Raw genomic sequence first — 24,130 nt, 5'->3', positions numbered from 1 at the left:
ATGTATGCAACTATCCCAAGGCACAGGGGAAGGGTGAGACCCCCAGGAAGCACGCAGTCCCCAAACCCACAGCTGGGGCTGTCCTCTTCACAGGGCAGCAGCCCCCTACCACCTGTCCCGCCCTGAGGGGCAGGAGCAGTAAATGACATGGAGCAACTGAAAAGCCCTCTGTCATCCCCCAGGCACCCGGCAGAGAGGTTAGAAGTATCTTAATCTATTTACAGTATCTCACCTTACAATAACCTTCCATTTTTCTGAAAGTTTTTAAATAAGCCCATAACTCCATTCCTGCCAACAAGCAGGGACTCTGTACCTTTTATGAGAGCTAACAAGAAGCATCTTTCCTTTAAGAAACTGAAGAACAGGCATTCTTTAGACAACCCTCAAAAATAGCTCAGCCGATTCCATCAAATCATCTTTGAGAACACCCCCACAAAAGCACTCGCCATCGCTCCGCACCTAAGGGAAAGCTTTCCATAAAGGGAAGGGGAACGGCTTGCCAGTCAGCTGAGGACGACTTGCTATTCTGATCCCCGGACTCGCTCTTTGTCTCTTCTGATTCCCCCATCCCTCCTGTCTGTTTCCACGCTCTGCTAAAGGGTTCTGAAGTTATATTTCTGGCCCCGTGACTCTTACAGCAGCCACCGCTGGGTTCAGACCAGATTTAGCCCAAGCCACGGCAGGCGGCTGAGCCCACACAGTGCCAGCAGGGACAGATGCCAAGCCCGCTCTAGCTCACACACGCGGAGGGCTCGATTTGAGAGCAAAGGCACCTCTCTGTCCCTGCCCAGCTCTCCACCCCATTAACAGGGTCTCCCTCCATGTGAGGGACCAAAGGGGCCTCCTTGAGGGCAGGGAAAGGAGGAGAACAACGGGTCCTGGAGAGAAGCCAAGAACCTTGACATGTGCCCCCACCCAGGGCTGCCGGAAAAGTGGCACCCGTGGGTCTCCCCAGGGGCTGGGTTGGTGGCTCCAGTGTTAGCAAGTTAGTGTGAGCAGTTGTTGGTCATGGCGAGGACAGGCATGAAGGGTGTGCAGCAAGCCTGTGGGTCACACAGTGTCGTTGGCCCTGCCCTCCCACCCAGGTGTCCCCCCCACCCCCAGCAGCGGAGCCGTGGTGAGGCTCCAGGGCTGCTGCCAAGTTTCTCAGCACAGCACAGGCGTACTGCCCCTGGGCTCTTTGGTTTATCCCCTCCCCACCCCTGCTCCTATCCAGTCTTGGAGGGAGGGGCCAAGTGGGAGCTGTGGGGTGGGGGGGTGGGAAGTCAGCCCCATCACTGGAACGACCCAAGGGGAGACAACTCCCTTCGCTTTTCCACCCCACAGGTGCGGTTCACGCCAATGAGGGCGGAAGCCAGCGTCTTGGCCCACTTACAAGAAGAGTCCCAAATATCACTCATCTCTACTGTAACCAGAGCTAGATTTCTCTCCAGCTCCTTCAGCTTGAGCAAAACCTGTCCTGTCCTGGGACAGACCACTTCCTGCTGTCACTGCCTCCTCCTCCCATGTGCCCACCCCTGATACCTGGGCCTGTGTCGGCAACTGTCCAAACACAGCAGGGCACTGGTCTCTCAACAAGGGACGGTGAACCCCAGGAATTCCAGACAGAGCTCTGAAGACAGGCAGTATTGTGTCTCAGGTACCCCCAATGCTGGGCTCTGCATGTGGCAGGTTTTTTTGGGTAAGATTTTATTTATTTATTTGTAGAGAGAGAGAGAGAGAGAGAGAGAGCGCGCACACAAGCAGGGGGAGCAGCCAGCAGAGGGAGAAGCAGGCTTCCCATTGAGCAGGGAACCTGATGTGGGACTTGATCCCAGGACTCTGGGGCCATGACCTGAGCCAAAGGCAGATGCTTATCAACTGAGCCACCCAGGTGTCCCTGTGGCTGACTTTTAATGCAAGTCTGCTGGTCATTCTCCACCGAAAACGGGGTGGGGGGTAGAGGCAGTTGGAAGAAAGCAGAGATGAATAAGCAGCAGGGACTTCCTCGCCCTCAGAGCCCCACAGGCATCTGCAAAGGACTCAGAGACATACGATTCTGCTGCGCAGGGCATGTGACTCAGACACTGATTCCCTCCAAGGACCGGTCAGGACAGCAGTCGCTTCCAAGGCTAAACCACCCAGTCCTCGGGGGGTACAAGCTAAGCCAGAGGAATGAAAGAGGGTGCATGCCAACACCAAGATGGTTTGGCAGTGTAACCCAACTCCAAACCAGGACCGGGCCACCTTCCTGTGTCCAGGCCAAAAATATGACAAAGCCCATTGTTCTGATACTCAGTAGGATGCCCTTGCCGGTCTTGGCCGCTCTGCCAGGTACGCAATCACAGGCTGTAATGGCCACAATTAACTAAGTGCTCACCGTGGGTCAAGAAGGTTACACACATCGGCGTGTGTCACCGGAGGAGGCAGGAGAGCCCAGCAAGATGGCAAAGTCAGTCATCCCAGGTGATCCACTCACCAGTAACCATGTGAGCGCCAACTGTATGCCATGCTCCAGGCCAGGCCCTGGGGATGCAGTGAGAGGGAGACCCAGCCCCTGACCTCAGACCCCGCCTCAATTTGTGACAGGAAAGGGACAGAAAATTGATCCAATAAACAAAAGAGAGACTACCTAGAGAAAGCCCTGCCCATGTACACCAGGAATCCTGAACAATAACAATCCCGATCATAAGATTTGTGCTTATAATAGCAAACAAATAAAATAAAATGGAAATAACATTAATGGCCAAACAAACAGAACAACCCTTTAGAGAAACACAAAGTGAGAAATGCCATTATGGGGTCATTAACTGAAGCCCAGCTTCATGACAACTGGGTAAATCCTAAACGAGGCCTGCCACGTTATTTTCTAAAAATTGTTTAAATCCCCTAATCCCCCATTTCCTCATCTGTAATGTTGGGATGAGTAACACCTAAAGCAAAGGGTTCTATGAAGACTAAACCTGACAGTCTATACAAAGTGCTTACCTTAAGATAAATAAAAATAAATAAAATATGATTATCCCTTTTTTAGTTAACCACAAAATACATGACATGCATAGATTTAAAGTATGACATCTCAATATACTTCTAACTTTATCGTGTGTATCCATTTCCAAAACACTCCGTTCTCACAAGTTTGGGGTCTCTCACCTGCACTTGATTCTTTACTGGGGATCCCTAGGGTGACCATATAATTTAGTGCCTAAACCGAGACACCTCTAAGAGTGGGGGTGGGGGGAGGATGAACAATCCCAGCAGGACAAGGGTGTAAACCAGATGTAGTATTTTGAGCAAACTGGAGGGGCTGGTTACTCTGTCCACTGTTCACAGGCCAATTTCAGGGGCAAGGCCAGCAGCCATCCCAATGCGCCCCCTTCTCCATCACTTTTGGGAGCTGCCAAGTTTGAGAGCTGGCCCAGTAAGACTGCAAAACCCTGATGAAGCCAGCCGTGGTGTCACCCGACCTGGCAGTCAGGATTGTCAACTGACATGGACAACCACCCCCACTCCCCCAGTTCCTCCCAAAACCCGAAGAAGGGCCTCAGACCCTGGTCCCGGCCCCCTGGTCCCAGCCCCCAGCACCCGTCCTCACCCTTCTCGTGCTATCTGCCAGCACGACGGCAGTCAGTGGTCCTTTCTGCTCCTCAAACGGGCCCCTTACCTCAGGTGTCCCAGGCTGTAGAAGCGGGACTCGCCGTCGGTGGAGCGGACCACCTGCAGCGTGAACATGGGCTGCAGCTGCCGGAGCTCCAGCAGGACAATGGCCAGGTAATGGATGAAGAGGAGGGCGTCCACCAGGGACACGGCGTACTGCACAATGCCCTGGTAGTTCCGGTCCCGCGAGTCCAGGATGCGGACCCCGTAGAACAGCCAATAGGAAACCACAAACAGGAAGATGAGGACCAACAGGAGGGCACGGAGCACAAACACCCGTGGCACATCGGCCCTCTGCTTGCGGAAGAAGAGCGCCCAGGTCCCGATGAGCAGGATGAGGAGCTTGAATGCCACGGAGATGAAGAGTCCCTCGCAGATGGTGCCACAAGGCTCCAGCTCATCCCTCCACAGGATGGGGGGTAACAGGATGAAGGCGATGGGAGTGAGGAACACTAGAAGTCCCAGGACGGCGGTCACGGTGAGGCCCAGGTAGCGCCTGCAGTCCAGCCCCACGCTGTCCTCCATGTCCTTGCTGATCCTGGCAATGTCCTCCTGCGATATGCTGTGCTCTGAGGTGCCTGTGATGGCCGTCGTCGTCTCCCCCCAGTTGTCATCCTGATGGGGAGAGGACAGGGAGCGTAAAGAGCCACAGGCGGAGGTCACCGGGAAAAGCCACGAAGCCAGCACTCGGACACACGTAGGGCCCGGCTCCCCGAGTCAGCCCACACCCACGGGCAACCCTAGAACATGGAGGCTGAGCCCTTCAAATTCAGGAACTGTGAAGCTTGAGGGCTTTTGTTGAAGTTTTTCAAGCTGTATGCTATATTTATCCTTTCACACAGAGAAGACACAGTCTAACCTTCTGATGGGTGTGTTGGGGGCTTCAATACGCTAACCTTGATCATCCTGAGTCAGTCACCCCAGGTAATCCACGCACCGGTACCCTTGTGAGCGCCAACCATACTCCATGCTCCAGGCCAGGCACTGGGGATGCAGTGAGAGGGAGACCCAGCCCCTGACCTCAGCCCCCGCCTCAATCTGGGGCGGAAAACAGAAAAATCGTCCAGCAAACACAAAGTAAGACTGTCTAGAGAAAGTCCTGCCCATGTATGCCAGGAGTCCTGAACAAGAATGCTGGAATCTCCTGAGGCTCTGGGTTCGCTGTGAGACTAATATTAGAGGGCTCACCTACGGCGGAAGAAGACTGCGTTCGCTTCTCAGCTCCTGGCTGGGTTAAAAAAGGCTGACAAAGTCCAAGTTCTGGAAGTGGGGCATTACAATACCCTCCAATAGCTCTGAAAAGCTATACGTAGGAATCACAGCTGACCGGTAGTGTTTTTTGTTTTGTTTTGTTTAATAATTATCAGCGTCAAGCACTCCTTGACCATGTTTCTCACTGAGCAAGCTGAGCAAATTCAAGTAGCGCTGGCCAGGACAGCACGAAGATTCCTCCCCAAACACGTGTTCTCGTGACACACGATGTTCTTGTGAACATCGAGGGCACAGAACTCCCAGGCTTACTGCAATGTGTCTTTGATTCTCTTGCTTTCTCTCTTCTTAAACTCAGAGGTATTTTCCAGGAGGACTGATCAGTCCCTTTATTGAACAAGATCCAGGTTCTTAGGATTTCTAAACGATCCTGCTCTCTTGCTGGCAACCCTGACTCCACTACAAAGCAACAAGAGAGCAAGAATGAAAAGCCACACGGGGTCCAAAGAGGTTTTGGCTCAGAGATTTGTGTATATGATTTAACTTAGAAAAAACAGTCCGATGCAGGGGCAAGCCGGGTGAAATTCATGTGGAAGACACCAACTTAGAAAAATCAAGTTTAAGCTGACAGCCGAGTCAGCAAGATAGGGAGGGATCCCATGACCAAACAACCTTTAATCTAGTCATGATCAGAAAAATATGATTTATGAATGTACAGGCTACAGCAAGGAGTGGCAGCAGTGGCAAAGGTCTTGACCTACGAACAAAGAGTTCTTCAACTTGGAAAGTTACAAGTGTCGCATACTGCGAAAGAAAGCACTCTCTAGGACGACAGCCAGAAGCCACCAAGACTCTCACACATGGCTAAGGGAAGAGTAAAATGGTACAATCACTCTTGAAAACAGGTCTGGCAGCGTCCTATAAATTCAACTTACATGCTCAACTGTATGATCCAGCAATTCCACTTCCAGGTTTTTATCCAAAATAAATGTAAACATATGTCTGCAAGAAGACTCGTGTCCGAATGTTCTTAACAACTTTATTCATGATACCCCAAATGGCACCCCTCGGGTATCTATCCATCAGGAGAATGAGTAATAAATTCATAAAAGAGAATATTCCTCAGCAAAAATTTAAAAAGGATGAATAGTTAAAACTCACCAAAACATGGATAAGTCTCAAAATCATAAGGCTGAGAAAAGTTCAAAACAATGATCCCAATTAAATTAAGAATATAATTTCATACCAATCATATTAAGAATATGATCCCAATTATATTAAGTTCTAACAAGCAAAACTAATCTACAGTGATAGAGATCAAAACAGGGTTTGTCTTGGAGAGGTGGAGGTGGGGACGGGAACTGACTGGGAAGAACATAAAAGAACTCTGTAGAGAAAAAAAGAAATACACACACACACACACACACACATATATATAAATAGTGTAAATTTCATGGGTTTGTTCTGCTGTTTGAACTTCTCAAACTGTACATTTTAGATCTGTTCTTATCTCTGTGTGTAAATTTACTTCAATTAAAAAAATCATCAATAAGGGAGAAAATTGCCACAAATAGCGACAAATCGTAATATAAAGTAAGTTCATAAAATAATTTACTTTGTAACACTCTGAAAGAGTGAAGGGCAAATACCAGATTCCATGTTTTGTACTGGGCCTAATATTCAGTTGATCATCGATGTGGAAGTAATTATTACTAGTATCTCATGGTCATTTTGTTGACCAGCGCACTGCCATGATTTAGCTATTCACCCTTCTGTCCACCAGAGTTGCTTACTAAATCCCCTGGACATTTTGAGAATGGATGTACACCTGTGCCTTAAAAATGTAGATGTCTGAAGGGTCCTCTTAAGCTTAGGGTTCTTAGAACAGAAAGGATCTAAGATCCTCTAATCTGATACCCAAGATCTCCACTAAAGAGCCTGAGGCCCACAAAGGTCAGGACGGCCATGGTCACAGAGCTACTGAGAAACAGAGCCTCCAGATGCCCACTGCCATGCTTTTCCTGTCATATCCACTTGGCATAAACACCAACAGCTTCCTGATACAGCTTCCCAGTGAGCTACAAGATGTAGGGAAGCTGCAAAGAAGAGATGCCTCTGGCCCCCAGTACCTCTGAATCCCCATCTAGAAGGAAATTGACCCCTGGAGTGCTTCAAGGTGGTCCGATCTCCAGATCAGCGCCAACCATCCAACCATCGCTCTGGCCCTCCCAGCACGCTGGCAGGTAGTACAATGGTAAGGATTAACAATAGGTACTCATCCTGGACAAACCCCACATCCATCCCACAGCTGGGCTTTGGGTCCCAAGAGCACCTCGTGTGCTCTGAGCAATTCCAATTTCAGTCCATCTACCTGCTTCTACATGCATGTGTGTGCGTACCTGTGGGTGTGACATACTTCAGTTTACTGGGGGCCACGGCTGGCCACACATATATTTCCAGAGCTGTGGAGGGTATGCACACACGTTTCCGGGGATAGCTCAGGGTTTATTTAGATCAGGTGGGCTGCCAGACAGTTAGGACCCAGCGAGAAGAACCCACACAGCATCTTTTTTTAAAGACAAATACATTGCCAACATTTAAAAAATGGGGTGACTTCACATAAAATCCTAGTTTCCAGCTTTTCTTCAATACCACTAGACCCAGGAGCACTGAATTCCCGCATTCCTGAGCGGTAATAAGAGTCCAGAGCTGGGGAGCTGCCATTCCTCCCACAGAGAAGACATGTTCTCTAGTTTGCCACAGACCTCATCGCTCCATGCCATGGCCCCCAACAACAGCATGCCACATAGGTTGCTGCTCACCCCCGTGCTTGGCTGATAGGTTCTGGCCCCTTCTCTGGGATGCAGGGCCCATTTCATTCATCCAGTTTTCCTGTCAGGCAGCTCAGTGTACAGCCCCCCAACTGACTTTGTATACCTTGTAGCAGTCAGTCTGGGCTCTCTTAACCTCTTGTTCCCCACAGTACTCAGGGCTTCTGGAAAGAGTTTCCACCCCTGGCCTACTGTTCCACTTTGGAATGCGTCCCTGGAGACGACAGCCTGCAACTTTCCCTTTCTCTGCCCTGTCATCAGCCTGGCAGGCTTCTTTCAACACCTTTCAAAGCAGGCCAACCAATCACACTTCAGAAGAATCCCCCAGGTAGCCAATGGCAGGACAGGCTGTCCTTAGACCAACAAGAAACCACGAGACATAGATAAACTCATTACCATGCTAGAAAAATAAAGATAAAAACCCAAGAGAACCTACTGCAACAAGACTTAGGAAAACATTTACTGAAAAGAGTCTTGATCAAGGGGCAGTGTGCTCACAGACCGCCTTTGATCCTTACCTGAACTTCCTCCGTCCGAGTAGAATCGTTGGCCAACAGGGGCTCTCCAGTGGGAGCTTGAATGGTGACAGATTTTTCTGACCCTCTGCCATCCTTATTCCGGGGTGATTTGTGTCTCTCTCTATTTCTCTCCCTAAAAAAAAAAAGGGAGGTTATCAGCCCAGCACATTTATACTATATGAATCACCTCTCATCGAATTTACATTTCATTGTGAGTTTAGGAAAATTCTACACCCGCACACGCGCGTGCGCGCGCACACACACACACACACACACACACACACACAGCCAACATCCACCCAAGCCTCCCCCTGCAAGGAGTAAGCTAATTTTTACTCCCTATTTAGTATTTTCTGTCATTCTAAGATCCAAAACAAAGACTGTCACTCCTCCCTCAACAGTGGAGTTGAAAATAGATTTTTTCAAAGCCTAAAATTGTGAGTTTTAGAATTTCTGTAGCTGAGGCACATTTTACTGTAAAATTACTGACTTGATTTGGTTCTAATTTGCCTAAATTCATTTTCTAAGGCTTTCTTGTGGGGACAACACTGCAAAATATTTACACTTTGGTCTGCCCAAAAAAATCTGGGACACTCTGTCACCCTACACCTTTGGACAAGTTGAGAAGAAAGGAAATCCTAAACCAGTACAAAGAAGCATTTACTTCTCATTCCTACGAATTCAAACTGAAAGTCATTCCCATAGGTTCTGTCTGAATTCAAAGGCATCCAGAGGAACAATAAAAGCCAGGACAAATGACACCAAGAGGTGCGTGTGGGCATGTGTGTGTATTTGCAGGCTTCCTAAGGAAAGCAGGCTGCTGCCTCATTTTACCCCAGATAAACTTCCTGGGTGGTCTTCCAGGGTAACTATGAGAGCACCCTGCCTCAGGTCAATCTTGAAATTATGAAAGGAAATCAATCGCTGTGCAAAGCTCTAAAGTCACAACCTGGCCACTAACCACCTATGGAAACTGGCACTCCTGTCCCCAACTATGACAGTCAGTCCAGAAGCCCCCACAGAAGGAGCCTGTCCATCAGGGCCTCCTGTCTTAGAGGCCACCTTGACATCCCTTCAAACACCTGCTCTCATTCCCAAGGTCCCCCCAGTCAGGACAGAGCACTGCACACACAGGCTTTGGGGACAACAGTCAGATCTCAGTCATGCTCCTAAGTGACCTTGCACAAGTCACTCAACTTCTGAAAACCTCAGTTTCCTCTCTGTGAAATGGGGACAATGATAATACCGCATAGGTAATGTATGCAGAGATCAGTATAGGGGCCTCAGAGGAGATGTGGAAGAAACTATTAACACGTGGTCCGACTCCTTCCCCTCCACAGTGTGTGTCCTAATAACCTGCTACTTGCCAACAAAATCCCATGCAGACTTCCTGCGGGCAAACTCGGACCTTCTCAGCACCTCTCTAGGATAAGCATTGGTTAGTTCCTTCAAAGAGCAGGGAGGCGTCCTCGGCCCCAGAAACTCTCAGTTGAGAGCATCTCTAATTGCTAGAGCTTAACTTACCATCCTGATCTACTGTTATATTAGAGTCTAGAAACGCATGTGTTCTGATCAACTTGGGTGTTTCAGTTTAACCAGGTAACTAGGGGGACAGCAGAAAATCAGTTAACCTAGAGATGTATCTATCAATGCCGATCATTCCACTCCCCCCTCCAATTTAGAGAGTGCTTTCCTAGGTGCTCTATGATATTAATTTCACCCCATCCTAATCCTAACAATGACTGTATGAAGCCAGTAGACGTGTCCCCATTTCAGAGATGGAAAAAACCAAGGCTCACGGAGGTTAACTGACTTGCCGAAGTCGTAGTAAGTGGCAGGATGTGACCCCAGGTCTGCTCCCACCACGCTGATTCACACCCGCTATGGCTGCACTGATCTGAAGAACGACTGAAGATCTGGTAGCATGAACATTCCTATTGCTCGTCCGGGCACCCTCTACTTGAACCGCTGAGCTCTGAAATCCGCCTGTGGAGCTACTGCTGGCAGGCACAAATGCCCTATGAACTTGGGCAGCACAACGCGATGAGCCCAACGCTCTGAGTTGCCAAAGACAATCACTTCAAAAGGCCCGAGTGTGAGAAACAATAAACCATTTGGGAGAGCCTTCCCAGGCACCTGGGCACTCTTCGGGGTGACCTGTATGGGTGGAGTCTAGAATCCCTGCTTCAAGGAGTCTCCTCTTCTATCTTATGTTTCCATCACCAAGTCAGGTCTATCTAGCCAACCCCATCTATCTATGCACTACTCCCATGGGTCAAATCCTGTGACAGCACAAATTCCACTGGACACCAAAATTCTTTCACTGAATGCCAAGCGGTGGAGCCTGAACCCGGCCAAGGCAGAAAGCAGGTCGGGGACACACCAGGGCTGGAAACTGCCTCCCCAGGGCCAGCCATCACTCTGACCCCTGGCCCACCCCAGCTGGCTCTTAAAGGGCCCAACAGCATCCAAAGGAGAAGGCCCAGCCTGAACCATTCCCTTGGTGACATCTGGTAAACCGGATAGGAACCTATCATTCAATAATTCCAGGAAGGTTCTCTCATCCCCGAGCCAGAAACCTGAAACCAGTGCTTCTCACACCCGAGTGTGCAGAGATACCACCTGGAGTGGGCATTTGAGTGCACATTCACTGGCCCCACCCCTAGGGTATTCTGGAAGAGAGACAACAGGAATGACATTTTCACCAGCACCCCAGGTGATCAGGATGCAGGGCGTCCAGGAAACTTTCCCCAGGGTTCTTCCACCCGAATGCTCCTGGGGAGTGGGGTGTGGGAGTGAGTGCTCGGAAGTCCAGCTGTCTGTGAAGTGCCTGTATGCAGCAGGGGCTCAATAACGGGCCTGTTATGCACAGCCCTACGATGTCGAGGTAGAGTAGCTTCCTTATTAAAGCGGCATTCAGAGGAGGAGGCTGGAGGGAAGGCTCAGGCCAGCATGCAGGACTCAGCATTAGTCTTGTGCCGGTCCCTGCTGCCAAGGGACCAAGACGGGCCATGCAGCTTTTACAAAAATCACTGGTCATGAACTACTGCTCCAGGAAGGTGTCCGAGCCGGTTCTAAATAGAGAAGTCCAACAAAAACACTGCCATCCAGTGCTGTCCAGGGTGCCGAGCTCGGAGCGCAGGACAGCTGCTTCACTGCATGAGGAGCCCACATGTTCATCTCAATACTCCCAACGCTGGGACTCCAAGCAAGGGCCAAGTGCACTCTGGGAGAGGGCTTTGCGGTGGTGAAGACAATCCGTTCATGGGGTCTAAGAGTGAAAACAGGAGACGGGGCAGAGCATGGCGGGGGCAGTGGGTACGGCTATCAAACCACAAAACGGCTGTTAGGAACCCAGGCGCACCAGGGAGGGTTTCCAGATGTGCCTGAGTAGTAGGGATCACCTCGTGCCTTTGCTGGGCAGGTGCGTCAGCTGCAGGAATTGCTGTATCTCAGCATCGGTCTCCAGGCAACATCCACCAGTAAGGGTACAGCGTATCTGTGCTCGAGTGTGTGCAGGCCAGAGGGTGGAAGAGCAAGCAACAGCACGCAGGGGGCCCGGACAGGTGTCCGTACCTGCTGTGCGTATGTGCATAAACCCATCTACTTAGATGATTCCAGAGCTGGGCCCTTGGGGGCAGCTGTAAACGCCCCTGGTTCCAGCCAGAACCCCCATCAGTTCCTCTTCCCTTCCCACTACAGTCGGCATTTCCTGGGAAAGACGATTTAGCTCTGTTTCTGTCGTTGGTCTCTTTCTATTTGGGGAAAGCCAGCCCTACCAGTCACTCCGCCCTTTCCTTCTCCATCACCACCCACTACCTGCCCTTGCTTGGCTGACGGTGGGGCTGTCTGGCTGCTTCCGCTGGCTCAGCAACGGACTCGGGTGGGAGGGCTGGGCACAGCGCAAACCAACTCTGAGGCGGCCTGGGAACAAAAGCGCCGATTCCCTCCCCATCCTGGCCATCCTCTCCTGGACAGTGCATTTCAGCACATTTGTCACATGAGTTTCCTGCCCCACCCCCATTCCCCTCTAGCTGCTCCCCATCTAGCACATCCTGGGGAGGAGCCGGGCTTCCAAAGGGCCAAGGAGTCAGGCCGGAAACCTGCCAAGGGTACCTGCTAGGCTCGTAAGGTCAGGCAAACAGCACTGCCTTTCCGCACCTCCCATGTTATCGCCTGCTAAACGGGGGTACCACCTCCCATGGCTCTAGGACAGCCATGAGGATGGGGGACAGGAGCTGAGGGTCCTCACAGGTGCCCACCAAGTGTTCCTTAGCATCACTGGCCGCTGTGGTACGTGACGCAGGGAACTGCTACTCCAGGCTCAAAAGGTAAGACAAAGTCAGCTGAAGTCGGCACCATTTTCCCAGCAAGTTGACTAACTGGACACCCTCTGGAGAGAGCAGACATCACAAAACCAGCCTGCTGACCTCTTTGTTGGAAAAGAGGTGTCATCTGTTTAGAACCCAGCCAGCCCCCCACAGATGATCACGGTGTCACTGGGCATATCAAGTTTGGTGCACTTCATTATTCCTTTCTAGGTGAGAGGCCTAATACAATTACCCCAAAGCAAGGTCCCTCCGCTTTCTTCCTTTTCCATTCAAATTCCTGACAAATCCCTGAGCAGAAGAGCCTTCACGGGGACCCTCCTGGGGGATACCATACACTTGGCAGGCGCTAGGGCCTGCTTACACACTGGTGAGGGGTAATCTTATGGCTTAATATTCTTTATGCCCAACACAGTACTCCTGGGCCCACACCATCTACAGACTACAAGCTTTGCCCCGTAGTTAGCTACTGCGCCTTACAGGACCCTCAGGGAATTCACCACATGTGGGTGCTGTTTTTTCCTCAAGAACCCATGGAATCTCTGATGGCCATCCCCTCCACCCAGAGCTTTTCTGAATAGGCATTCAGCAGCACTCCTTGATTACTTTATTCAAAGGCTCAGCTTGTACTCTCATTTGCCAAGTACTTTCCACATGGGTCCAAGGGAGGCATTAAGAGTTTGGCATGCCGTTTTAATTGGAAGTTATTATCTCTTAACGTCATCACAAGAGCACTGCTGGACCAATTTCTGGGGGCCCCAAGGGGCCTGAGAAAAGACTGGAGCACAGCCTGGGGCCCACACATAGGACGGTTGGGACCCATGTGTAGGCAGAGGAGATCCGAGATGGTTCCTCCTCAGAGTTGAGTAAAACGTCATCCCCCATTCATCCCCAAGCACGAGTGGCACCCCAAATTCCTATTTCTGTCACTGCCGTGTGGAAAAGAGAAGCTTGGTATGCTGACAAAGGAATGGTCTTCTCCAGTTGGATGTTTCCAAACAGCTGTTTCTGGTGTTTTAGGATGAATCTAATGTTTTACTCGCTGGTTGAAACTGGTGATGAATCTTTGATCCCCAGAGGCGTTCTGACTTTCCAGAGATCTGGGCTCTGCCGTGTCACCTGAGGCCTCCCTCAGCAGACTTCCATTCAGCATGCTGCCAGAAAGGCTGACCCAGGCTCCAGGAAGAGCTCTTTCACACCCTTTTCCACATTTTTATGACTTTAAGACCAACACGTGAAAATTTAGAAAATAATGAAGGCTTAAAAAAACAAAAACACAAAAACACAAAACCCACCCATAATTTTAATAATCCCTATATTCAGAGACCAGACAGGCACGGCCAATAATGTTACCATTCATCTTCTCATAAAAATACTAACTATTATAAAGCACAAAGTTTTGATTCTTGTTTTTTATATCATGGCCTCATAAACATGATTCCTCAGGTCATTAAACAATCTGTGAAAATTGTTGTTTCTCATTCTTTCACTCCATTCAGACTTTTAAACACAAAACACACCCTTGTAGAAGACTGAACGGGTACAGAAAGATAAAGCAAAAACAAAATTCCCATCAGACACCATCTTGTGTTCGGCCCCTTTCCTGCGGTGATCCACTGTGGGCAGCTCAGAGAACATCCTTCCAGACCTCCGGCTGCCTGTGTACACGCAGACAGGCTCACAAATAAATAAGTCTATTAGGTCAACACATCTTATCGCTGCATTACAAAACAAAGTCCCACTCTGCATTTGGCTGCTTTTGTGAGGAACTGCTTGGTCAGGGAAACACCGTTCCCAGTCCTCACGGGGCTGTGACTGCAGCTGGGCCTTTGGGCAGTGGCCAGTTGGGACCTTTGAACGTGATGCTGAAATGCCACGGCTGTTAACAGCATTCATACAGTCACCGGTTAGTGACCTCCCACTGTGGGCCGTGTTAAATGCTTTACATGCACAATCATACAGAATTCTCTCAACAGCCCCGTGAGTGGCTGGACCCATTTCACAGATGAGGAGTCTAAGAAAGAGGTGGGACTACCACTTCACCAACTATTTTCTCAGCCTCTTCACCCACTCGTTCCCTTGTTCCTTTACTCACCAATCAGTCTCCAGGTCTGTAATACTGCAGGCGCTATGAACACTAGCGAAGACCTGCGCGGGAGGGAGGCTGGCCCCCATCACCCTGCATGGCGGGTTTTCATTAGGCTTGTTTACTGGGAAAACCCATCAAGAGAGAAATACGGCCTAGGCCAATCCCACCACTTAGTGTATAAACCTCACTGCAAATGCCTAAAGGGCAATGAGTCAGCGACTTTAGGTAAAAAGCAACAAATCAACACTTTTTTTTTAAACTTTCATTTACAATCTTGGTAAAGCTTTGGGAGACCTGTTGTCTGTGAGAAGTATTTAGAAATGAAAACCATTTCCACTGCAGGGAGAAACTTTAATTTAAAATCAATTGTGAGAAATCAAGGTCATCAACCATAACGGTAGCTATAAAATGTAAATTGGTGGTATAGTTACTTCCAGCACATGTTAAATGCTCTTAAAGCCCGCCTTCTCGTGGGCCGCTGGACTGACCCTCCAGCAACAACAGCCCCGCAACCTGGCTTTACCACTTGGAAAGTGAGTCTAGAAGGCTGGACTGACCTGCGAGTTTCCAGGAAATGCGGAACAATCTAGAGCTTACATACCCTTGTCTGTGAGATTTCTTCGAATGACTGGAATAGTAAGAATATCCAGAATATGTGGATTCGGTATCCATAGCAATGGGGAGCTTGCTCTTGAGAAAGGAGCAGCAGCAGTGTTTCTCCTCCGAGGTAGAGAATTTCACCAACTAGACTCTGAAAGCTGCAAAGGGTCTGGAGATCCAGGAGCCGCTCTTCGACAGGAACAAATTCTAGGAAAAGCAGGGAGGAAAAAAAGATAATCAACTTCCAAAGGCAACCTAAAGATTCTGGAAGGTAAATGACAGCAGCCACCTCCCGTCTGGGTCTTTGTTGGAGAACAAGTAAGCAGGGAAGGAGCGTCTGAACACTAAGTGCTTCCCCTAGGGGTCCCGGAGGAAGACAGGTAGGGACTAGGCAGGCCAGCTCTCTAGCACAGCAGCCGGCCTAACAGACGTGGGAGAGACCTGGCCCCCCGCCATTTCCTGGACACAGCCTCACGCAACCTCGCCCGGGTTCAGGCTGGAGGAAGTGGCTTCCCACAGCCTAGACAGGGCCCAGTCCCCACTGCCAGTTTGCTGGTTATAAGAACAATACGCAGGAAAGCGGCTTTTAAGGGATTTTGCTCATAGTTTCCAAAAAACAATTAAAAAATTCTCTATCTCTTTAAACCAGGGATCCAAACACCAGAGAATTTATCTTAGAGAACTGATTTTTTTCAAAGAAAAACTATTACCGCGTTGTTTACAGCAGGAGAAAGCATGAAATAAGCGAAATGCCCCCAAAGCGCTGGAATAGGTAAGGAAAACACGGTTCCTCCACCCAGACAGATATCACATAGCTGTTTAAAATAATCAGGAAGAATGGGAAGTTTTACAACATAATGGTAAATTTAAAGACCAGACTACAGAATCATGGATACACCCTGAGCCTGCTGTTACAGTTAAAATCATATAGCAGGCTTACGTAAACACAGCGATTAAGAGGGAACATCAGAAAATGAAGGAAAGCAGGTGACTTATTAGTTGCAGGCTCCAGGGTCTTTGCCCCATGTTTCCATTAGCTATTGCTTTGCAATAAAAATACATTGGAAACACTTCCAAGTACATTCCTGAGGCCTGAGTGCTAAAAACCCTTTACTTCTAAAGGCCTGAGAAGCACAAGTTTGTCTCTCCCAGCATCCCGCACCCCAGTGCTGGTCTCCGCCCCTCAAGGCTCCTCCTTCCAGTGCCCCCGCCCTCCCCTGGGAGCTGAAAGTGCAAATAGAGCCAGTGACTTAAGTGTGAAGGGAGAACAAAGGAGCTGCAAATGCCACAGCCTTACCCCTACTGGGAAGGGGCCAAGGCACCCCCCCAGTACCCCTCCCAAGCACCCCGCCCCCAGCAACCTGCAGGTCCAGAGCCAACCTCCTGGTCACTGCCACACACCAACACAGCTCCCAGTCTCAAATACCACCTAAGAGGGCTTTGCCCTTAGCGTTCATTCTGCCTGGAAGTGAGATGCATTCACTTCCAGGCGCTGTGACCAAGGGGCTAGCCTCCCTTGTCCTGGGTCTCGTGACTCATGGTTTCCCACCTCCTCTGCCATCAAGAGCCCCAGGCAAGCAGTGGGTTCTAGTCAGAGCTCTTCCCTGTCTGATAGAACCCAGGAGAAGCCACTTGCCTTCTTCAGCCTCATCTGTCAAACTGGGATAAATCACAGGGTTGAGGGGTACCTGGGTGGCTCAGTCAGTTAAGCAGCTGCCTCTGGCTCAGGTCATGATCCCAGAGTCCCAGGATGGAGTCCCGCCTCTGGCTCCCTGCTCAGTGGGGAGTCTTCTCCCTTTGCCTGACACTCTGCCTACTTGTGCTCTCTGTCAAAAAAGTAAATTAAAAAATCTTTTTAAAAAAATCACAGGGTTGATCCGAGAAAGGAAACACATACAGGATCGGGGGCTGGGTTCTGATGCCTGGCTTTCCCCACATATTGGTTCCATAACCTCAGTCAAATTACTTGAGCTCTGAGAACCCGCACTGCTGAGTATGAGTACCAGGGCTGCTGGGAGAAACATGGGGGCTCCAGCTGCAAGTGGGCCCAGCACAGGCGGCAGGGGCAGCGGGTAAGTGAGAGTTGGGGCTATAAGACTCCCCTTCAGGCTCTGAAAACTCATGTCCCTCCTTGTCTTTCTCAGCAAGAGAAAACCCTGGACAGGAGCAGGGTAAAGCCAGTGCCCAGCTCACCCCGCCACTGGCAGCCCATCTCCAGACAGCATCTCAGCCCCCGGGGGTTGGTAACCAGCTGTGCACTCAGCAAGGCAGTTTCCCACCCATAAAATGCAAATGAGGTCCCTAGTCTGTGGGCTGACTGTGAAAATGTAATGGCATTTTTTTCAGAATGTGAGTTTTGCTTCTGGACCACCTCCACTTCCTTAGAAGACAGCAAGAGACAATCACAATCACCCTCTTTGCTCCCAACTCTGTCTCCCACCGTTTTCCACCAGCAATTTCAGGGAGCTGCCAGCACCCTCGGTTCTCATCTCTTTGCTCTGGGGTCTGCTGCTTGTTCATCTGCTTTGTACCTGGCTCACACCTACACCAAGAGGTGAGCCAAATCCCCAGGCCTGCCCAGCAGGAGCCTCTTTCCCTCAAGGCCCTTGGCCCGGGGCTCTCTGGTCACCCCCCTTCTTGTCCCCACTTCCAGCTAATTCTGGCTCAATGCTGCTAGGGTGTCTCAGAGGCAGATGACCCAGGCCCTACAGACCTGGGCTGGTGCTATTCATGCTTCCTGATGGAGACATCAGGGGAGCCACTGTTGCCCCGCCCCCCATAAAATGAGGCCATTTAACACGAGCTCTTCCTAGGTCCCTGAGAGCAATAAACCAGGCTCCAAATGTAAGGCTCATGGTAACCCAGGCTCCATTCCCCTTCCCCCTCTGCAAGAGGACATCATTCCAAGTCCTCATTAAAATCTCTGGCCATCCATTAAGACAACTCCAGGCACGTCCCTCAAAGGCAATTATGGGCTCCCAAGTGCCCTCTGGGGAAAGGCTCTACCCAACTCTACCAGCACCCATGTCCGGGTTCACCCCAAGTCCTCCCTGTACTCCTCAAAGGGGTGGTCTGTATATGCTGCCACTCCCTCCCTCTCAACTGCCACCCCAATCTTCCGCCCTCAACACTCCACTGAAATAGCTCTAAGTGGGCCACATCCAAAGGTCACACCCTCGTCCTCCTTTCCCTAGACCTTCTGATCCCATTCTGCATTCATCTCTCTCTGTATTTAGCAAGCAGCCACAGGAGAGCACGCTAGGCAATGCTAGGACACAGCAATGACAAGGCGCACATTTGGCGCCCTGCCTGTCTTCCCAGAGCTTCCCGCGGCCGTCCATCCTCTGACGGGATGGTGCTGATGCCACCGCTTCCCCAACACTCCCACCCTCTCTCCCATCAAGTTATCCCTTAAGGCTCAAAACTCATCCATGTTTCCTCTCCATCCATGGACTTACTCTAGTGTAAGCTTGGAGACGGGAGCCACAGTTTCCCTACCGCAGCATATGGACGTATTAGGCACTTGACAAACACTGAAAGAGTAAATCCCCAGTGCACATCTCCCACTCAGCTGCCTCTTGATCCCCTTGGGATTATCATTATCCCCACCAGTGCTTTCTGGAGTCCTGGCCTATTCTCTCCAGTGTCCTCTGCCGGGGGATACAGTCATCACACCAATCCTGTCCACCCAGCCCCATGCCATGTCTGACACTCTCTCCCAGGATTCCCTCACATCCCACTGTCACTGTCCTCAGGAGCCTCCCCTCACTCTCCTAGAGCTCGGCCACCCACCTCCCCCTGGACAGAGGGCTAACCTGTCACAAAGCCTGCAAGTTTCCCCATGGAATCTGGTCTACAGTCTACGCTGAGCTCAGGCTCCTTCCCCTAAGTCATGCTGCTCCTCTCATAGTTATCAACTCCTGTCCCAGATCTGAGTAAGGATTAAGCAAGAGCAACAGAGGCAAACTGACAATATCCAGAGCGGACTCATTTTAAGGGCCAATGAAAGAGCGTGGATGTAGTTAATAGAAACACCCATCGTGAAGCTTATCACTGCAATGATATGTTTATGAGATAGTTCGCTCGTATGCACAAGAAATTAGCAGAACTCAAACAAGGTTAGAGGGACCCGTTATCAGGAAGATAATAAAGCAATGACAAGGAATCAGGTCCACCACCCCCAACCCCCGCCCCCGGGGTAATAAATGGACAGGAGGCAGCGCGGGCCTGAACAGAACAGCCACGTAAAGGTGGAAATACAGATCCTAGAATCTGGAACTGTGGGCCCCTGGAGATGACCCACACAGTGCAGCTGGGCAGCTGCCACGGTGATCTTCCACATCACAATGTGGATGTCACCTCTCTGCTTCAAACCCTTCCGTGGGGTCCCACTACAGTTGAAATACAACACGAAAACCTCCCTTGGGTCCGCAGGGTCCTGCCCACCTGGCCAGCTGCACTCCCGTTCTGGGGCTCCAGGCCCATTGAGGCCTGGAGCCCAGTTTAATGACAACGCTGCTTCTCTCAAGAGGCCTTTCCAGATCCTCCAGGTGACGGGGGGCCCGTCACAGCACCCTGGACCACGATCGGCAACATCTGTGCGGAATGTACCAGATGCTCAGTAACTGTGTGCCGAGGGAGGGTGTCTGTGGCCGACCTCAGGCTGTGGAGGCCACAGAGGCACCATGGGTGGAACCTTGGAGGCTGCCCATCTGCCGTTCTCTGCACTCCAGGAGGGGAGAGCAACGCAGTGATGAGCGGAGCAGTGACGTCAGAACTGCCAGCTTTTGGATCACTGGACAGTGTCCTCAGCGGCAACGTTTCTATTCCAGACATGCTAGGGTAGGATTAAGCTATGGTGTCAGTCCCGCTGCTGCCCGATAGCGCCTGGCCCCACGGCCTCCCCCTGCCCTCCTGTCATCCACCACCCTGCACCCTGGCTGTAGCAGCAACTGCAGACACTGCCTGGGCGGGGGTGGGGTGGGGGGGCCTGGCGGCAAAAGCCAGCATGGGGCTGGAGCTGGTCAGTTCTCATCTCTGCAAACTTGAGACCAGTGTACTTCTGCTGTGCGGCAGAAGGTCCCAGAGAAGCCCCTTCGCCACGTTTTATTCAGAACAAAATGACCATCAGTGGCCTCCAAGAGAATGTCTCCCTAAAGTCAGGTTCACCCACATATAATGTGCCTGACTACTACTTAAAAGAAAAACACAGTGTTCAGAAAATCATCTGAGGGAAATAATACGTTACGGTAATGACAGTGGTAAACATTAAGTTAACCTTGGCGAAAAGGAAATTATAAAAACATCAACGGCTCTGCCTACAGCTATTAAGTAATTAAGGGAACTCTGGTTTGGAGGGTAGAAAGTTCTCTCTCAAGGGGTACAGGGAGGCACGCTGCATCTCAAGAGCCGCTCCGCTCCTTCTGTGGTGGAGGTTATTTCCAAGGGAAAGAAGGTTCTGGTACTGTTACGTTTAGGTAGATGGTGCTTACTACTTTTTATCATACAGAGAATGCTAAAGCGTTTGCTCCACTAATTATTTTTCCCCATTAATTGTTATTTTTATTATGTTATTTTTATTATGTTGCGGTGGACATTTTTCTCAAGGTACCCCGTTTCGGTTAGAGGGCACCCAAGGGGAATATGTAAACTGAAATAATTTTGTTCACGGTCAGCTCTTCCTCGACCGAGGAGAAGCAATGAACAAAAGTTCTGGAGTTAACACCATCACCCTTCAAATCCTGGCTCTGGTGTGTATCAGCTATATAACCTCAGATCAAGTTACTTACCCTTGCTGTGCCTGGGTAAGTAGTTTCCCTAACTCTAACAACAGAATTATATTTTACTTAACGGCTTGCAGTGGGTATTACATGAGAGAATTCACAGGCATTGAGAATAGGGCCTTGTATGCAGAAAGCACAACTGTTAGGCATTATTGTTTATCAGTAAAGTGAAGTTAGGAAGGTTATGTGGGTATGGCATGAGACCTCTGTATTCCTTGCATACTCTTAACATGCACTGTTTGGTCAGTACTACTCTATCCTGAACGAATACCATTAACTGTAGCTAATCTAGTGACGTCTATTCTGTTCCCTGGGCCTCCTTTTGCTAGTCCCAGGTTGGAAGGGAATATCAGGCAGATCAGAAAAGACTGTGTGTTATTGCATTTATCTGGAGGACCTTGGGGTTGTAAGGGAAGGTAGGAAGAAGTATGGCAAGATCTGCAAAACATTTTGATGAACTTCTGGTCTCTAAACCATAACACGTCATCCAGGTCACTGATACAGGGATCAGAGGGCTTGTGGCATCTTTGACAAATCCAATGATACTTGTATTACAATAGACCTCTTCTAGAAGAATGATCCTGGGCCACTGTACACAGGCAAAGAAAATGTCAACCTCATTTTACCTGTTTTGCCAATGATTTCAACTCACCTTCCTAGAATAACTGCTCTTGGCTCCAGTCCCTAATTACCTTTGAAACACCCCCAGCAGCTAGGTATAGATTTCCGAAGAGCTGTGAATGCTTAAAGTGTCTGGGGTTCTATCATGCATATCTATTTTCAAGTGACCCCCTTATCCCCTGCTAGATTTTTAAGCTTCAAAAAATAGATTTTACGAGTACTACCTTCTCTATAAATCCCATGGTGCCAAGTCCAATGATCACTGTCCAATAAATGGGATTCAGAAAGACCCTGATGGGAGAGCGGCATGCACATTTTCATCAGGCTTCAGGCAAGACCAAATCCACTAGCGAAGACATGGTCCAGCCTCAAATCCACTTACACCTGTCTTTTTTTTTTTTTAAAGATTTTATTTATTTGACAGAGATCACAAGTAGGCAGAGAGGCAGGCAGAGAGAGAGAGGGAAGCAGGCTCCCCGCTGACCAGAGAGCCCAATGCAGGGCTAGATCCCAGGACCATGACCCGAGCCGAAGACAGAGGTTTTAACCCACTGAGCCACCCAGGCGCCCCTCCACTTACACCTGTCTTGTCCACCTTCTGGAAAATGGCACAGCACGATGCCCACGTCACATGTCCACACACAGCTAGCCCCCTAACCACAGCTAGTTCACTTGACAGAGAGAGTGCCTGGCACTAATAAAAAAAACAGACTACAGTTCATCGTGTGCTTACTATATGCTGTGGGCTGTTTAAGTCTTTTGTATGTAATATCTCACTTAATCCTCAGAACACGCCATATAAGGAACAACAAGCATTCAGGTCAAGTTACAGTTAAGGAAAGCAAGGTCACAGTAAGCGAAGGATCCAGGGCTTGAACCATGGAAAACGTACAGCAATACAGCAATTACCAGAACTGTTTATTTACATCTCAGAGGGTAGGCAACAATCACGGACTGCCCCCAAACATACATAACCCACAAAGAATTTTGTAATTCCAACTCCTGCTCACAGGTTCAGCGTCCCAAGCATTGTGGGGCGTCTGGGAGAAAAGAATCAGAAACAGCTGGACCTCCTAAGGGGTTCCCAGCCAAAAGGTACACACTGCCTATTAAAATACAATGCGATAAGCACGCACGCGATGCCAGGTCTGAGGCAGAGAGGGTGTGTGTTTGTGTGTGTTAGGGGGATGGAGGGAGAAGATGTTTTTAACCCAACATCTGTTTATTCTTCAGCAGACTGGGGTGACATAGAATTGGGGCTTGTAGGGAAACTCTCCTTTACGGTTCTGTCCTGTTGTTCAAACACCTAAGACAATAAAAACGTCCTGCTTGGTAAGCTGTCCTTACAAACAGGCCATTCCCAAAATTCTTCTCCCATTCTACTTACAAATTAAATTGCAACCGAGTCACACTGCAAAGGCTGTAACAGTGAAAACTTCACACTATATGTTCCACTAATTACCCTGAGAGACACCAATGTTTGGGAATGCTAAAAGCCCATGGGTAGGTAAAGAGTGTTGTTTCTATGAACTGCAGAATAAACCAGTTTCCTCCCAGAAAGCAAAGCCCCAGCTATATCACACTGATTTAATTAAACTCTAAAAACTCTAATTAGTGGTTACATAAAATGACTAATTACTTTTCCCCGGTTTTAGACAGTTTCTACCATGTCACTAAAAAGCCTAGGAGCTGTGTAATCAAACAACCCACCCCCCAGGAAGAAGAATGCTAATTAGCATTGTTGATTGGTGACACAAGCTATAATATTTTCCAGCAACTCTGTAAAATTTATAAACATATCAGGGAAAATGCCAGATTCTTTACAGCTTGCTAGCTTTTGGCATAAAGGTCTCAAAATACATGCATTTCCAACCACAGCCCGGTCTAAGGGTTTAACAAAATGCACGCGCCAGCCACACAATCATCACAATAAAGCGCTCTGACATCTCTTAACGAGGAGCTAAACGGGCTCACGACACCTTCCCAGCTGGGCCATTATACCTGGTCTGTAGATGTGAAAACTGAGCAAGAGATTTCTCAGCTTCGAGGCTCACCAGCTCATCTCTGCCAGGCCACGGCTCCGCCCCACGCCTGCCTCCACCGGCGACGCGTTTAAATTTTTATAAAGCTTCACACTTCTCTGGGCGCGTTGCTTGGGGCAGTTCAAAGACAGCTGGAGGAAATGAGGTCCTGCCCGTGGCGAAGGCTGCCCCGGCGCGGAGAGATTTCTTCCAACCGGGATACCTCGGGCAGAGACTTGCCGGATGTCTTCCGCTCCACCCCGGCGTTTTTTGAAAGTAAACTCCTACCTGCCTGTTGCGCTCTCCCGGGCGCAACCGGACTCGCCCCCCAGGCCTCTGGGGCCGGCTCAATTTTTTAAGCGAGGTGAGAACACAGGCCGGCTCTGTGCCAGTTTCTGACCCAGGCAGGACCCGGTGGCTCCCGGCGCTAGCCGTTACCGGGTCAAGCCCCGCGGCGGACTGGGAGCCGCGGTGCGCGCCCGTTTCCCGGGGAG

At 49.8% G+C, this 24,130-nt stretch overlaps 1 protein-coding gene across 1 annotated transcript in view; it reads right to left on the bottom strand.

The window, feature by feature from the left end:
• LOC111143060 (VANGL planar cell polarity protein 1) overlaps nucleotides 1-23,757 on the bottom strand; it is a 44,983-nt gene extending 21,226 nt beyond the window's left edge. Inside the window, exons 1-4 of the mRNA XM_022496501.1 lie at nucleotides 23,617-23,757; nucleotides 15,213-15,418; nucleotides 8,195-8,327; nucleotides 3,644-4,251 (exon numbers count right to left, since the gene is read on the bottom strand). Of these exons, the coding sequence (XP_022352209.1) occupies nucleotides 3,644-4,251; nucleotides 8,195-8,327; nucleotides 15,213-15,283 (812 nt within the window). The 5' untranslated portion in view covers nucleotides 15,284-15,418; nucleotides 23,617-23,757. The remainder of the gene's footprint in view (nucleotides 1-3,643; nucleotides 4,252-8,194; nucleotides 8,328-15,212; nucleotides 15,419-23,616) is intronic.
• Nucleotides 23,758-24,130: the final 373 nt, after the last annotated feature.

This window comes from Enhydra lutris, unplaced genomic scaffold (genome assembly GCF_002288905.1).
Source record: "Enhydra lutris kenyoni isolate GAN:26980312 unplaced genomic scaffold, ASM228890v2 scaffoldscaffold9, whole genome shotgun sequence".
NCBI classification, from domain to species: Eukaryota; Metazoa; Chordata; class Mammalia; order Carnivora; family Mustelidae; genus Enhydra; species Enhydra lutris.
This window is presented reverse-complemented; position numbering and strand designations above follow the sequence as displayed.